Source organism: Pagrus major, chromosome 15 (genome assembly GCF_040436345.1).
Source record: "Pagrus major chromosome 15, Pma_NU_1.0".
NCBI lineage: Eukaryota > Metazoa > Chordata > Actinopteri > Spariformes > Sparidae > Pagrus > Pagrus major.
Genome location: NC_133229.1, coordinates 26,827,433 through 26,843,315, shown reverse-complemented (window position 1 = coordinate 26,843,315; position 15,883 = coordinate 26,827,433). Strand labels below are relative to the sequence as shown.

The following is a 15,883-nucleotide window of genomic DNA, read 5'->3' as shown; positions in this document are numbered from 1 at the left end:
ACTGATGGAAATCAATTGGATTCAGCCTCTACGGCTGTACCATGAATGTCTGAACATTTTGCCATCACGCCTGCAAAAAAAAAATAATGTTTTGGATGAGTAGCTTCTAAGATTATTATGAGTTTGTCTCTGTGTGCACGTATGTGTGCTTCCTTGTGCTAATGTTACAGAGGAGCGAGGTTAATGTGATTTTAAATCTATATAATTATAGATTTCTCTGCGAGTTCTCTCCGGAGACAACGAGAGAAAATGGAGTTTATGAGGAAGAGATGAGAGGCGAAATGAAGAGAAAATCACGTTAGCAGAGAGAGAAAGGGGAGACAAAGAAGTGTGTGAGAGACGAGACGTTGCAGAGAGAGGAGAGAGGTCTGCTGGGGATCGTTTGGGGTGAGAGAACATTTTACTCTTCTCGGGAATTTGTGTGAAACCATATTACTGTAGACAACAGAATTACAGTCGGAGACATTCAGCGGGGGGAAAGAGACGAGAAATGAGCAATAGAGTAGCACAGAGACTGAAATGAAAACGATATTGTGAGTGTAAATCATTTTGCGATTTTGATTGTCTCTGCTGCTTTATATTCAGAGCAGTGTTAGACAGAGAGAGGGACAGGAGGAAACATGTCCTCTAACACAGAAGAGGCAGCTTCCCTCTGGGCCAGTCAGCTGAGAAAATGATCTGCGTTTCACTGTGTTTCAGTTGGTACATTTGATGGAAAATGACAGATTTAGCATATTGAAATATTAAATGTTATTTCATAATTGCCATTTTCATTATAATTCAATCATTTATCTTTATTTAACATGTATTTCACATTAATATTTGTCCCAAAAAAACTTGTTTTGGTTTCCAACAATGCCAATAAGATTGGATATTTAGCTTTCTTGCACGTCCACAAACATCCAAAAAGAGTCCTAGCCAGACGTTCAGATATTAAACCTGTTTTGCACATCCATGATCGTCCAACAAGGGTCCTAGTCTGACATTCAGTAGCCACTTAGCTGCACGGCTACCTGAGCTGCTTGCTAACGGCAGCTGGTTGCGACAGCCAAAGACAACTGCAGTGAAGAACAACAAGTCCAGTGCTGCAAGTGAATTTTGGAGCTACCTTCAAATTCTGACCATTTCATACAAATCACACCTTTAAATGACAAAACACTGAGTTTATTTATGTGTTTTTCTGATCCGACTTTGGACAAAGTTCGCGAAACATTATTATCGCTGTTTGAAATGACCTCGGTTGAGTTGGGGACTTTGGTTGTCATGTTCAATTATTATCATTAATAAACAATTATCAGGAAATGACAGTGGTAGAGGTTAAAAGAAACTAACACTGACTGTTGGTAGAAAACAGGGAATGAACAGCAACCTCCCATTTCACAGTGAAGTCTGGCGTTTTGGTAATCCAGTCCACCCTAATCTCCTCCCAATACAGGCTTTGTTACTCTATTACAACCTCATCCGACTTCCTCCTTTGTCCTTGTCATTATCAATACAGAGCACTAAGCTGTTCCCTTCGAAACAATGCTCCTGTTGTCCTTGATGCTGACGCTTCCTGTACCTAACTGCTTTTGTTTGCCAACATTAAAGAATCGACTGATACAATACAGGATTAACCTTTCGCCCTTTCAATTATGCTCCTCCTGATTTGAGTATTTTGTAATCTTGATCTAGTGACATGACACAAGGTCTAAAAATTGAAAGCAGCTTTGTTCCCCTCATATGTATGAGGAAACATGCAATGATAGAGAGAAAACACACGCTGGGCATCAGAACATTTTGGTTATGTCAAAAGAAAACAAGTTGTAGTCTCTCTCCTCTCTCAGATGTGACATAAACGTGGACAGACGGATCCAGAGTGACTGGCAGTAAGACGGATAAAGAGGAGGACAGACAGGAAGAGGGTGGACAGGCAGAGCAAACAGACAGATGAGACATTAAACAGAAATGGAGGGGAACAGCATCGTTCTGTAATCTAATGATGATGGTGACTGAGAGTGAGCGAGCGTGTGTGTGTGTGTGTGTGTGTGTGTGTGTGTGTGTGTGTGTGTGTGTGTGTGTTTGTGGACTCCAGCTCTAATTATCTGTCACACACTGAAATGGAATAAGTCCTCGATGATACGATGTGTGCCGGGCAAGACGGCGATTATGTAACACGACCCCCAGATGCACTAGCGTCATAAGGCCTGACTGACAGACAGACAGTTAATTTGTTTATTAATGTGTTTTGATTTTTATTAATTTATTTTAATTACGACAAGGAAGCAAGCTTTAGAGACGGCTGCACACGGCGAGACAGAGGTGAGATCCTTTAGTAGGACGAGACGACTCCGGCTGTTTTCGCCTGGCCGATCAGCGGGCTGCAGTGTTATAACTCCACCTTTTAGTGTTGGATAGGTGAGGCAAGGCAAGTTTTTTTGTATAGCACAATACAGACACAAGGCGACTCAAAATGTTTTACAGGGGCATAAAATTACATTAAAAGACATTAAAAACAAGTTGGAAGACATTGAGAAACAACTGAGAATAAGCTAAAATATAATAGTTTTTAAAAAGACAAGACAATAAATAAGTTACGGTGCAGTTCAAGTTTATTGATCAAAGCTTTAAAAATGCAGTGGCAAAAACAAAAAGGTCTTCAGGATTGATTTAAAAGAGGTGAGAGTTGGAGCGACCTGCAGTTTTCTGGGAGTTGGTTCCAGATATGTGGTTCATAATAACTGATCGCTGTACCTCAACAGAAGGGTGATAAATAAACAGAACCGTACGGATCGGTTCTTTTTACTTTTGAACATGGAAACGCAAAAATAACTGCTCCAAAGTGTAACGAACTAAACTGAAGTAACCGGACTGCTTGGTGGAAACGAGGCTTTTGTGAACTATTTTCTACATCAGTAGAAAACAATGCACAAAGTCAGATAACAATTATCTTTCCCCTGTTTTCCAATCTGAACATACAGTACGTGTTCACACACGCTGACACACAGGAACACACACTCAATCCTGACCTCCATCTCTCTGTCCCCCCTGCAGTGAGCTCCAACCAGAGCCATGGGGAGTACCCAGACTGCCGGAGTGAGAGGGAGTCGGGAGGGGAGGCGTCTCTCCTGGTGTCTCCACTGGTGGTGGCGGGGATTGTTATAGGTTTGGTCCTCTTCCTCTCCTGCATCACCATCATCGTCGGCAGCCTGCGCAAAGACAGTCGACTCCGAAACCCTCACCTCCGAGCGAGCTACGGTCAGTCTGCGGCTCTGACTTTGTGACCAGCTATCATGTCGTCTTCCCCTCCAAGTGTCATTTAGGTTTTCAGCAATTACCGTGTTTCAAAGTCTGTAATTTTCACCATCTCCAGGGCAATCTGTGGAGCGATGGAGCAGAACATGAAGTCATTTTGAAATAAACTCTGTTGTAGCATGTATCACACTGTTAAGATTATATGATTGTTAAGATTTCAGGCCCATTGATTCAGGATATTTCTTATAACTGATGAAACACCCCTACACATTTGTCTTGCTCACGTTTTACTACACCCACAATATCGTGCACATCACTTGCTTCCAAAATCTTAAGCAGTTTTGTTTTGTTTCCCAAGAGAATGTAAATATTTCAAGGCACTAAGCAAATATTAAACAATAGTTGCTGCCAGGACTTTAAATGGATCGATAGAAAAAACGAATTACCTCATCTGTTTAATTGTCCTTTGAAATTTTGTTGCTTCTTTGCCTCTGTCATCATAAAGGATACATCAGCTTGAGTGCTGTTTGCAAAAAAGTTGCATCCATTACGTCATTTTTTTTGCCAGGATGTTACTTCATGTCTCTGTTTCTGCAGGTCTGGATGGTTTCTCCTATGGAGGTTCAGTAGGAGAGCTGAGATCTACCTGCTTAGAAGACTTTCCTCCTGGTTTAGACTTTGATTCATACAGAGACACTCTGTCACAAATCAACAACTTGTACCCCGACTCACCACCACGGTAAGTGCTGACGTGAAGACTCTGACTCTGACTCTGCCAGAAAGTATTTCACATAAATAGATTTTCTTGAGGTAGACCCTCAGGGCCTCAGTTTGCTTTTGAAACCCTCCCTATTGTTGAGGTCTCACAGTTGACAAGTATGGAAGCATGTTTCCCAAAATATTATTTTACTTTCTGCTCAAAAAGGAAATAAGCCCATAGCGTACAGCACATACAGACAAATACTTGAGCTAAAATATTCAGAAAAATAATTCAAATGAAATGAAAAGAGTCTGGGCTGTCTGCACCCGCCACCAGCTTCACTATAGACCCTCCTCCTGTCATGTCAAATGTCAAATTTCAAAATGTAACTGACCATTCAGCCGTGTCCCCCCGCTGTTCTCACTCCACCTGGTTTGACCCTTCCTCTGTAGTAATTCATTTATTAAGGAGCACTGTTACCCTCGGTGCCCTTTGTAAAGGTGCTGGAATGAGTGTTGCATTGTGTGTGTCTGTTTGTGTGTGTGTGTGTGAGAGAGAGAGAGAGAGAATCGGAGAAAGAAAGAGCTCGCTAAAGGCCAGTGTCATGGTGTTTTTGATCTAAATGTCAACTGGTCTAATTGGCAACTTTAATAATTCACATACATCCCTCCCCTGCAGTGTGTGTGTGTGTGTGTGTGTGTGTGCGTCTCTCTCCTCCATGCTCTGCCTCAGAAACATTCACCTACTTCACCTAAATCAGTCGATCGTCGGTTGGATAGTATCTTATATTTTCTATTTATTCATTCTGAGACAATTGTATTTGACTTTCTGATGACCCCGATCACCAGCTGACACATTTTTGCAGCTTAACGACTTTTAGCATCAATATGAAAGGTTATTGGGTCTGATGCCTCTGGTCTCCAGCTGACTCATTTCCAGCTTAACAGCTCTCGGCATCAATATGAAAGGTTATGGGTACCCAGTGAGTTCCTGTTTAACGTTTTCTTACGCTGAAATCACCAACGTTTTTCATTATAGAAACACTAGATTCTCCCGTCATGAAGGCCAACAGCTAATAAACATTTCTGTCAGATGGCAGATGGTCATAAATGTAATGATACCCCTATAGAGTTTAGCCTGATGGCCTGAGTCATTGCTTTGGAAAAAGCTATTCAAATGTGCAAGTCACAGTTTATTAGCATAAGAATACTAAAGAGGAAGAGGTGTCAGCTGATGACCAGAGATATCAGAAAGGCAGATACAATAGTCACATGACTGGTGATAAGTCATCTGACATGGAGCCAGAATCTGAAAGTGAAACATTTTAAGTTTAAAAAAACAACTTCATAAGGCATCTACAAAACGTTGCCTTTAGATTCAGCTCAACTCTACTGCTGCATTCACACAATGTTGAACTTGGTTGATATTTCTTATTTAAGAGCCCCTCAGGAGTTTAAAGTCAGATGGCATTCAAATGACTTCACTAGAAAATCTTCAAAATAAAATGTAAATGAACGTATGTTCCCATCCACTTCCGTTCAAGCCAGTGACCACAGTTTGAGGCTGTGTTTCAACATTTGTAAGCGTGATATCTTTAAGGAAACCTCAGGACATCTCCAGCTGCGTTTCTGTCGACCACAACCGGTATTTTTAAGCCAAAACATGATCTTTTCCGAACCCTTACCTATTGTTTTTGTGCCTAAACATAATCAGATCATAAGCAACGCATTGGCAAAACATAAAATAGAAAATTGAACCAAAGGAAACATAAGGTGGCAACATAAATAAAAGGTTTCAACATATCAGAGGTTTGCAGAAACGGACATTGCAAACATTTATTCTGCCCAATGGGATGTGGTTCATTGACTGATTCTCCAGTCTTTAAACCATTATTAAAGAAAACTATGCATAAAATGAGATGGAAATGTGGCATTCATGTTTATTATTGTTCCTGTCATCCTGGAACCAGATATTTATTATCAAAGTTGATTTCTCACTGATTATTCAGGCCTAGTCTCATGATTATCGAGGCCAAACTGCCAGTCACCAAACAGTTAAAGTGAACATTGATTAAAAAGATATTGATATTTTTTCCTCACTCAACAGCCGTTTCATTCCACATACTGTACATCAAATTCTTTGAAGCCTCACTGTAGGAAATGTTCCACATGGATCCTGGTTCATGCTGATTCAATAGCATTACACAATCACATTCATCATGTTGAACCCGAGGCTGAAGGTCTCTGCTGAGGTTGTAATCTGCCGACTAAACCAAAGCTCCTGTCATGTTCCTGGTCCTGTCTTGTAACACAGACAAAGTGCGCCGTGCTGCAAGATACATGGTCTGTGGAGGGATACAGCTGCTCAGCAGCAGGGTTGAGTTTTGCTGTGGTGTTTAAATGATAGTTGATGCTGCAGGGCCGAACGTGGGCCAAGAAAATGTTCCAATGCACCATCACGGCTCCCACCAGACTTCTAATGAATCCATTCATAATGTTTATGATAAACCGTGGACCTGCCTTTTAGCAGTTCAGGACAGAAACCAAAATCAGGGTGTGTCTCCTCCCTTCAGCAGCAGAAACCTGAGAGAGAGAAGAGCAGTAAAATGTCACGAGGAAAGAAAAGGAAAGAAAGGACAGGAGAGGAGAGGAGAGGAGAAGGAAAGGGGAGCTAGCTTGCTACGTCAGTGCTTTGGCAGGGAAGCAGAGTGTTCTGGACAGCCTGTGTGAGAGCCGGACTTTCTGGCCCGGACGATGGGACGTCAGCCAAACCACACACACACATAAGAAAAAGACACACATGCATACATATAAATTGCACATTTTGTTTACCATAATGCTGGCGCCTCGTGGTTTGGTACGCTGTCAACAGGCAGGTAGTTGCAGTCATGTGATGATCCTGCAGGGTGTGTGTGTGCGGGTGGGTGGGTGTGTGTGATTGTGCGGGCCACAGATGGTTGAGGGAAACTCAGAGAACTCAGATCAACAGCTCACCTACTGAGACTGTGAATGTAACGCTTCCGACACAAACACACACACACACAAGCACACACACAAGCACACACACACACACACACACACACACACACTCTTCCAGAAAAACTCACACTCACAGATCAGAAGCTCACCTGTGGAGACTGCAAGCTTCTGCTTCCTCTCAGGGAGACGCTCTGCAAGCTTTGGCACATACAAACACACACACACACACACACAATATACACTCACACATACACACTCATATACACTCACACACACACTCACACACACCTTGCTTTTAGGGATCATGGGGCAAGAGCTAAACTGTTACACAAAGTTTAGAAACATGTCATCCGGTGTCTTTTTACTTGTATAAAACCATAATTAATCTATATATAATAAATCTTCTAAAAGCAACATTGATTCATACATGTTTGGCCACTCTGGAGCAGTGTTGACATATTATGACCTCGTTGTAGCGAATAATCGGCAAAGAGTAATGTCATCTTTCATTCAGATTGATAAAATGTTGTTTGATGTCATTAAATGTGTCAAAAAATGGCTTGAATTTGGTTGTATGTAGTTTTTTTAGGGCTGAAAATGAATTGTCAACAATTAATCAATCATTTAAGTCATTTATCAAGCAGAAAATGCAAAACATGAATCGATTCCAGGCTCTCAAATGTGGAGATTTGCTGCTTTTTCTTCTGTTATATATAACTAAATATTGCTTTCGGACACAAACAAAAAAACACAAACACAAACACTGAATAGAGAGAAATATCTCGGGCTACTGGGAAATTTTTGTTCCCTTTTATTCACTATTTTATGACATTTTATTCTTAACAGTTTATCAGTTAGTCAAAAAGTAACTGGGCGACAAATTGATGGTGAAAATAATTAACCGTAGCCGAGTTGCTTTAAAATCTCTCTAAACATTAAGGTTCACAAATAGTGAACCAGAACAGATAAGTTGTGGGTTGTAAAACGTCAGATAAGATTTTATCTGACACTTTTTTGGCCCTCAGTTGTTCAGATGTTGGTTCACAGACAACGCTGTCTTGCAAAAATGCATAAAAAATTATCAGAAATGTAAACATGCAACAGATTTGCTGACATTTCACTATGAGCGCAGTGGAAATACAGTATATTAAACAACATTTTTAACAAAGTTATAATTCACAGACATAAATCCAGCCTGCAGTGCTCAGGTAGGACTGTTTCTTCCTCTTCTTCTTCTTCAGCATTAAATTACCATAGTGCTTGTAATATAATTTGTTTTTCAGTTCGTAGCAGCCATGCCTGGCACAACAGGCTGCATGACAAAAATCGAAAGATTCTTCAATTGGATTACCTGTTCGGCGGCCTCATTGACTGTTGGCAACGGCGGCTCTACTAATGATTAGCTTGCTGCTGTGTCATACTGTATGACACCAACAGTCAGTGTCACTGACAAAGACAGTGCAGAGAGTGCACTCATGTCAGGACGCCTAACAGCAACTTCAACACTCAACCTGTGAACGGTGAAAGGAGAAAGTGTAACACCAGATAGCAACGATGAGGACTTACTGAGAGGAAGCCTGGAGAGGCTGGACCCTCACCAGTGTGCTTTCAGAACCAACAGATCCACAGAGGATTGCCGTATCCACTGCCCTCCATTTAGTCACATTTCCTTCCTCCCTCTCTGACTCTCTCCTGGAAGTTATCGACAGGCGACTAAATGAAACGTCACCTTGACTAAAATGACGTATTCCTCTAAGTTTGAACATTGTTGGGATCGTTTATTATAGTGTAAACTTACACAACTCAACAGAACAAATGACAAAGGTCTCGTCATTTTTGGACATTTTAATGCAAATGTTACGTGCTATATCTTTAAGCCTAAGATTGTGCTTTGTCTTGTGATCTGATTTATGCTGAGAAATCAGATCCTCACAACACACACACACACACCTGTTAATACAGCATCTATATGGCCCTTTTACTCCACAGGCTAGTACCTCTCACAGTGGTCGAGAGCAGCGACATGCCAGCTGTACACATGCTCACACTCACACACAGAGACCATATGCTCGATTCTGTAGCGAGAGTTGTCCGGCGTCCAGCTCTGTAGAGCGTCACAACCAGTGAATGAACACACGCCAGAGGTCCTCCCTTTCTCATGACCTGTGTGTATCTGACTTAGACTACCTTTACTAACGTGACAGATATCCAGGTTGAGGTCAGGGATAGATCCTCATCATTGTTAAAAGAAAGTAACGCTGACTGTAAACCCGTCATCGAGAAATTAGGTTTATCTTGTCGTTTGTTTTTTCCTGATTACATTCTGGTGTCATATAATCGCTGCCAGAGTCACAGAGAGGAGGTCGGGTGGAAGGTGGGCGTACAAATCACAGGAGTTCAGAGAGCAGTGTTCATACCAAAACTCCCCTCTGTGGTTCGGTTTAAGCCAGAAAGGCTCTTTGGTCGAGGTTTGAGAAAGACTGTGGTTTTAGTAAAATGGTATTAAATCACCATTTCTGTATTAAACCAGACCACAGTCCCTAACAGTGAGTGAGTGCATAAACCTGACCATAAAAATGTGTTATGATGCGTCATGCAGTCGCAATGAAAAACTGAAACATATTGCTGCGTGCCAGAAAAAAATAAAGATGCTTGTTATATTATGATGAAATGTTTGGTGTTATAACAATAAGTTATCATGTTTAATGTGAACAATTTCAGGTCAAAAGAAGATAAATAGTATGTTGTTATAACAAGTGTGATAAGTCTGTAAAAATCAGTTGTTATAATGTGAAAAACATGTTTATTATAACACCAACCTTATTCAGGGTTATAACATGATACTGGTCTGGAACACACTGCTGTAATCAACAGATATAAAACTAAAAATGAAAAATGTCGTCAATTAATATTTTATATTTTGAACCTTTTTGAGACTTTCCAGACGTGTTAAGTAATGATCTTTTCTACTGACTGCAAGTTTTTAATTTAACTGGTAAAGACAGTCTTACAAACTTCTTTTTTGCAGGATCATTAGAAAACACGTGGAACAATATGGTACACAAAATGAGATTTTACTTTAAAGCGAATCTTAAGGCTTTGTGAGTAAGAAACAGTATGTACACTCAAGAATCGTGTTTTGAATCTATTTATTCTCAGGTCAGGACGTCTCACAGCAATTTTAACACTGAGCCCAGAAACAGTGAAGGCTTCAGAGAAAGGATAACAGATAGCGAGGACGAGGACTGAACAAGTGAACGGGAGAAAGTGAGAGCTGAGATGGAAGATCAAAAATTGGTTCTCAGGAACAACGGTGAAATGTAACAGGAGACAACAATCTGATGTGTAAAATATCGGCTGGTACAGTCTTTGAAATGTTAAAAGTTATATATACAACACTCACTACCACTAGAGGGGTGTGTCCATCGCTCAGAAAAGAAAAAGAAGATTCCTTACCATCTTCTTTCTCCATAGGGCCTAAAAAATTTCTGTTTGTTGTACATGAAGTGTCTGAATCTCAGACAGAAAGGAGCAGCAGACAAAAACACAGATAAACAGATACACAGTTGTGTAACTCCCAGCATGTGTCTCAGAGGGGACGAATTATTTTCACTCTGCCACACCTAGCTATCACACACACACACACACACACACACACACACAGACACACACACACGCTCACACTCATTAGCAGAACACACGAGTGTAAAACACCACAGTCATTATCTAGTGTGACGCTTTTGCAGAAACACACACAGCAGAGGGCCGCGGGGGAGCAAGAGGAGCTTATGACTCCTGAGAGAACAAAGACGCTGGGACTTACAGCGTGTTACAACACCTCGGTAACACCTTCAGCACACACTTTCCCCTGTCTCCAATTTTCACCTCGTCAGGTGCAGTGGCTCGAGTGTTCAAGGTCAGTCTTCCCAAAGCAGAAGAAAACAATCAGAATAAAATAGTTAGAAAAATTGTAGCTCTCCCCCAGTCCTTTGATTTGTGTTTAGTGGAAGGTGAGATTTAATGTAAGAAAAATATTGTCACTATCATTTTAAAAAGTGAAGTCTGTCACAAAGAGAATAATACAGTTAAATGTTGATAACACAGTAATTATACTGCTAACCAGCTATGTAGAAATACTGTGTTGACAGTGTAAACTCTTCATTAAAGAAGATGTTGAAGTAACCAAATCTCCAAGCGGGTCACATTAAAGGTTCCTTGCAATTATCAGAGGACCAGCAGTGTGTCTTCATCCCCCTGGTGGTTGGATCACACTGGGAATAAGACGAGCTCCATTTCTCTCACAAGATCGTACTTAGAAATGTCGGTTCTATCCAGTGTGTTTGGATGAATGACTATGACTGGGTATTGTAGCCATCGTAGGTTCAAAAATGAAAGAAAATGCTGATGTTAATGTCTAAAAGCTGCCGAGATCAATGAAAAAACATTCTCTGATGAAAGTTCTTGCAAATTTGCGACTTTATAATCTCAGATAATATTCAGGTTTTTTTCTCACACATTTTTGAGTATTTTCTTTTAATTGCACCCCTTTAATCTCAGACACTATCAGATTCTAATATCGGAACTTCTCATTTTATTCTTGAAATATTACGTCGTCCCTGACGCTGTGTTTTTTTCTATACCTACAATTAATGTTGTGTAGCATTACTTTTGAAAGTAACTTGTTATGTTAAAAGGTCACTGCCATTAAAACAGTAACTTGTTACCTTGCAGCATTACCGACAGAGAAAAGTAAATGTTGCAGCTCATATTGTCTAAAAATTACGTTTGTTTTTTTGAAAATGAAACAGAGAAATGCTGTGACATTCCTACAGTAATGGATTACTTATTTGAAAACATAACTAATTAGAAAGTTATTTGAATTGCGAAGCTAATACGTTACAAAACTAGTAACAAAAACACTACCTACATTGGATCCTAATATTACTAGTTAACCAGTTTAATGACCAACCAGTGATTATTTAACACAAATGTAATAAAATGAGCTAAACAAAACACAAAACACCATCTTTTGATCACTGGACACGGGGAGAGGTGTGCGATGAGCACTTCATGCTGTGGACATCAGGTCTCTCTGACTGAGCCTCGTCCTCACATCACAGCTAAAATAGAATATCTCCCCTCTCTTAAAACAAACTTACACATTGAACAGGAAACCACACAGACACACACTCAAAGTCTCTAACGCTGCTTTAAAATAGCTGGCAAGTGGGCACACGCCCTCACAGAGGATAGCGAAGGAGACGGAGAAAAGACACGGGAATGAAAAGAAAGAACAGAAGTTAAAGGAAAGAGAGAGGGCGAGGTAAAGCACACGCACTCGCAGCACTGCGTGGTACCAGGCTGATACAGTTAACCACCGAGCTGATTGAGTTACTCTGATTTATTGCTTCCTATGTCCCCATCACCATCTACCACACACACACACTCGCTGGTTTTATAATCCTGTTTTCTGTTTAGTTTCACTCTGTTTTGTGTGTTCTCTGCTCTCTCCGGCTGAGGGAGGAGGCTGGTAGAAACACGACCTCTGGGGCTGCTGGAGGAGTTCATCAGGGAAGAGTTTTGGGAATCTGCCAAAAAAACAGCAGGAAGGAGGAAGCAGGCTCTGAGTGTGTGTTTGTGTGTGTTTGTGTGTAAAGAACAAACGGAGGCTGCTGCTACATGCTGCTGGTGAAACACGCAGCATTTTTATCTTCAGTTTAAGAATAATTTACATTAAGTTTAACGTATTAGTGTAATTAAAGTCGTACAAATAACTAAAACCAAAACCATGAATAGCGAGTTTCAGACTGTGCAGCTGACTCGATCGTCAGAATAAAAGCCCTTTCACACAAAGCAGATTTTCATCTAAAAAATTTGGATGGAAATGTATTTAAAAAATGATTTTATGGGTTCTTATTAACATATGCACACCACTGCAGAGCATTTGTTCAGGAGAAAAAACATTTGGACGCAGATCCAAGTATACGATAGACCAATGAAATAGCTTGTTTCAGCTGATGTCCAGGTCAAAATGGGCAGACCGGGAAGAAAATGGATCACTGGACCAGGTCTGATCTGGTTAGGTTTAGGTAAAGACCCTGTTTTGGCTAGAAAAACCTGTTTTGGTTGCAGCTCTGCAGTGTGCCATAGTTAACCAGAAAACAATGTTTTCCAAACCAAAAACACTGTTTGGCCTTCTGAGATGTCCTTTAGCCAGACTTTGGCTTTTCATCCACTCCCAGCAAGCTGTTCAGCAATGTAGCCCAAACCTCTGAACTCTCAAACACAGACTGATAAATCTCCTGAGGAGAGAGTTAAACACAGTCAGGGGAGAAACCAAAGTTTGTTTTATGAACCTCGTTGGAGGAGATATTCTCTGCACATGTTTAAATCATGACATTCCTGCATTGATAGATGCTATCAAGTCAGTCCAGCACTGCATTTGTGTTGGCACAACTAAGGAGGCAGGTTTTTAAGACATATTTAAGGCTATTTTTGTATTCGTTGTTGTTACATTAAGATGATCTTTCAAGGTTATTTCTCTTCCTTTTTGTGTCCCTGTCAGCGCGGAGAGACAGACGAAACTGGACAGCTGTCAGCACATAATGGATCATAGAGTTAGCTGTGACGTAGCAGACACACAATTGTACATTGTTTGAGTCGGGACAATGGGATTGCTGCAAACTGGGACTGCTTCCAGAAGTCTCCTGGATGATTTTATGTCACTAATAATCAATGCTTTCGTCAGCCGTGAGCCTCAGCAAATGATGCTATTGAGGAAAATCTCCATTAGACGGCTCCACAAAACACTGCCCCGTAGCTGCAGCTCGTTTAAAAGTGATCCAAAACTAGTGACCCAGTTCAAACTGCTGAATGTTTTATTAGGTTTGTACAAGGTGTAATTGTTTGTTTCTGCTCACCAAGTCACAGGAACAGTTGATTTCTTAAAGGGCACTTGCAAATCAAAAATACATATTTTTCCTCTCACCTTTTGAGCCATTTATCTATCTAGATTTTCGTCTTGGTTTTGGTGTTTGCCGAGTTTTGGAGATTTCAGAAGTAGAGTTGAGGCAGATGGCCGCCTACCATGAGTCCTGCACTGCTCCGAGGGTTTCTATCTGTTTAAAGGCAGTTATTTCTCACTGCTGTCAGAAAGTGCTTGCTCATGGGGGATATGTTTGGTCTCTGTAAATTAATGAATTAATTCAAGAGTATGGTCTAGACTTGCTCCAATTGAAAAGTGTTATGAGATAACTTTTGTTGTGAATTGGTGCTATATAAAGAAAATTGATTCCTTCTGTGTTGGCCGAGTACCAGTTAGTTCTATTATATTATAGAGAAGGCAGACATCAGTCACACCGAGACAGTCTGGATGGATAAGTCGTATATGTCGTTTAATACTGACGCTCTGGGTCGATGTTCAGCCTGAAATTCTGACCCAAAGCGTTGGTGTTTGACGACCTGGGAACAAGACTCAACAACCAACTATCTTTCACCAGAATCCCCTTCCCTATACTTTTAACTGTCCCTTTAGAGGTCCAGATACTTTGGACTGGACTTCATCCAGGTCTTGGCAGTCAAAGAAAACTCTAGTTCCAAAAATAAATAAAAAATATCCCTCAAATCTTCTCCCAGTGTGCTGCTTTGTTAGCGCTAACATCCGAACCAGAGAGAATGAACTTTGGTTCTCCAGCTTCACCACCGTAGTACTAATTCCTTATTTTTTGTTTTTTATTTCCACAGTTACGATGAGTGTGTTGGCCCAGGATCGACTCAGATCTACATCCCTACAGATGACCCGCCTCCTTACTCCCTACTGGACCCCTTTCAGCGAGGGGCAGAGCAGGAGGAGCAGCCTGAATACACCAGTCTGGATCCGTCTCCATACAGCGGAGAGACCTCGGCCAGCGCCGCCTGGTTCACCCCCTCCCTCTACCCTCTGGGACTACAGGAGCAGGAGCCGCAACACATCGCATCCATCTCCTTCCCGCTGGAAGCAGCGCCGCCTTATGAGTCAGTGTTGGCCGAGCAGGGACAGCCCCTCCCCCTCATGCCATGTGACCTTTATAAACACCAATCAGAGAGGGGGGGTGACGACAACTCCCCGCAGCCGGGAGCGAACCAGATCTCGTAGGACGATTAATTTGTTTCTTTCACCTGCGCTGTTGGTCGTCCCCAGCTGAATCAGACAAACACTTGTGACGCAGGGGCACAAAATGGCTGGTAGGAGCAGCTGTGACACCAAACAAAGGACACTAAATGAGATGCACACCTTTTTCACACAGTTGCTTACACCTAATAAGGCTGAAAATTTGCTGACGTCAGCTTCTCAGTGGACTGAAACACAGCCAAGACTCCAGTTTTCGACAGTTTAACTACAGTTTGTTTGTGGATAAAAATTAAAACTCACCGATCTGTAAAGTTTCTGGAACGACAGCTTCCAAAAAGGTTTGACGCTCCCTCGGACACTATCCTCCTCCTTGTAATGACGCCATTGTCTGGTTCAGTTTTTGCCATGTTTTGACTGTTAAGCTCTCTTTCATTGGATGAGGACTGATCCGAGAGTCACGTGTTGGTGTTTGGAGTTTGGAGGCTGAATCACTGGAACAAAAATGCATCTATTCATCACACTGTTGACGACAGCCAGCTGACTTTGTAGAAGAAAGTGTAAAACAATATCATTGTGGTATATAGTAGTGTAGTTTAAGGTATAAACAAGCACATGGAGTACCCCCCCCCCCCCCCCTTCACATTTCTTTTGGTATGATCCTCACCTCTCCGTCTATTTAAATGATTGATGATTGTGTTAGACTTCCTAAACTACCAGAACACCACTGCTGATCTCCAGTCTCCGTCTCTGTCGTGTGTTTAGAGCAGTGTGCTGTTCTGTAGCTTCCAGTGTGGTGGTAGTATCCTAGTCGTTAGAGCGATGACTCCGAAATAAAATGGTTAGGAAACTACCTGGACGTGA

The 15,883-nt window shown here is 41.4% G+C and overlaps 1 protein-coding gene across 1 annotated transcript; it reads left to right on the top strand.

The window, feature by feature from the left end:
- Positions 1-1,981: 1,981 nt before the first annotated feature.
- bean1 (brain expressed, associated with NEDD4, 1) lies at positions 1,982-15,046 on the top strand. The gene is made up of 4 exons (XM_073481459.1): positions 1,982-1,997; positions 3,034-3,237; positions 3,832-3,973; positions 14,656-15,046. The coding sequence occupies exons 1-4, from the start codon at positions 1,982-1,984 to the stop codon at positions 15,044-15,046; spliced, it is 753 nt and encodes a 250-aa protein (XP_073337560.1).
- Positions 15,047-15,883: the final 837 nt, after the last annotated feature.